This window comes from Chrysochloris asiatica, unplaced genomic scaffold (genome assembly GCF_000296735.1).
Source record: "Chrysochloris asiatica unplaced genomic scaffold, ChrAsi1.0 scaffold00025, whole genome shotgun sequence".
Taxonomy (NCBI): domain Eukaryota; kingdom Metazoa; phylum Chordata; class Mammalia; order Afrosoricida; family Chrysochloridae; genus Chrysochloris; species Chrysochloris asiatica.
In genome coordinates, this window is record NW_006408543.1 from 846,764 (window position 1) to 848,242 (window position 1,479).

At 54.4% G+C, this 1,479-nt stretch overlaps 1 protein-coding gene across 1 annotated transcript in view; it reads left to right on the forward strand.

Annotated features, from left to right (window-relative positions):
* The window catches only part of AHNAK2 (AHNAK nucleoprotein 2), a 24,845-nt gene that overhangs the window by 12,223 nt on the left and 11,143 nt on the right, over nucleotides 1-1,479 (forward strand). Inside the window, exon 9 of the mRNA XM_006839599.1 lies at nucleotides 5-1,472. Coding sequence (XP_006839662.1) covers nucleotides 5-1,472 — 1,468 coding nt within the window. The remainder of the gene's footprint in view (nucleotides 1-4; nucleotides 1,473-1,479) is intronic.

Sequence of the window (1,479 nt, forward strand, 5' to 3'; positions counted from 1 at the left end):
CAAGGACAGCAAGTTCAAGATGCCCAAGCTCAAGATGCCATCCTTTGGGGTGTCCACTCCGAGCAAGGACTTGGGAACCTCTGTGAACTTGCCTACAGTGAGTATGGAGGCTTCCTTGTCCTCCGGAGAAGAAGAGCTCACACCCACTGAAGCAAACATCCCACTTCCATCTGCTGACGTCTCCCTACCCGGGGCCGATCCGGACATGTCCCTCCCAGAGGTGGAGCTGGCCACAGGAGAACTGAAGGGCAAGGGCAAAGGCATCACGATCAAAGGACACCTGCCCAAGGTCCAGATGCCTGGGATCAAGATGCCCAAAGTGGACAAGAAGGGCCCCAAGGTGGACACCAGTCTGCCTGGTGTGGATGTGTCACTGCCCAAGGTCTCAATGGATGCACCAACCCATGGGATCTCCATGGAAGGGGTGAAGCTGGAGGAGGTCAGGCTGGAAGGAAAAGATGTCAAGACCAAGGATGGTAAGTTCAAAGTACCCTCCTTTAAGATGCCATCCTTAGGCGTGTCCTCGCCAAGCAAGTCCATCAAGGGTTCGGTGGATGTGTCTCTGCCAGAAGCACAGATGGACGTGTCGTTGCCCTCCATTGAGGGAGGAGTCAAGACTGGGGACATCAACATTCAACTCCCATCTGCTGATGGGGATGGAAAGAGTGCGAAAGTGGGCCTGAAGATCCCCAAGGGCCAGCTGTCTGAGGAAGGGCTTGTAGGACAAGCTCTGGAGGCTGAACACAAAAGTCACTTGCCAAAGTCCCACATACCCCATGTCAAGATGCCTAAAGTGGATTTCAAGACCCCCCAGGTGGACATTAAGGGCCTCAAAGTGGATGCAAAGGAGCCCGGTAGGGAAGTGGATACTCCAGATGTGGAAGTATCTCTGCCCAGTGTGGAGGTGGTCGAGGGCGATGTGCTCCTCGGTGACAAGGACTTTGCTGCCAAAGACAGCAAGTTCAAGATGCCCAAGTTCAAGATGCCATCCTTCGGCGTGTCGGCTCCAAGCAAGGACTTGGTTACCTCCATGGACTTGCCCAAAGATGATGTGCAGGCCTCCTTGCCCTCTGTAGGAGTAGAGCTCACACCAGCTGGAGTTTCTTCTGCTGACAGCATCTCCCTACCTGGGGCCGAGCTGGACATATCCCTCCCAGAATTAGAACTCACTGTAGGAGAATTGAAGGGCAAGGACGAAGGCATCAAGATTAAAGGACACCTGCCCAAGGTTCAGATGCCCAGTATCAAGATGCCCAAGGTGGGCGTGAGGGGACCTAGGGTGGATGCCAGCATCCCTGATGTGGACGTGTCATTGCCCAAGGTCTCGGTGGATGCTTCAGTTCCCGGGCTCTCTGTGGACGAGGTGAAGTTGGAGGGAGACACCAAGCTAGGAGACAAGGACATCAAGATCAAGGACAGCAAGTTCAAAATGCCTTCCTTCAAGATGCCCTCATTTGGCGTGTCTGTGCCAAGCAAGTC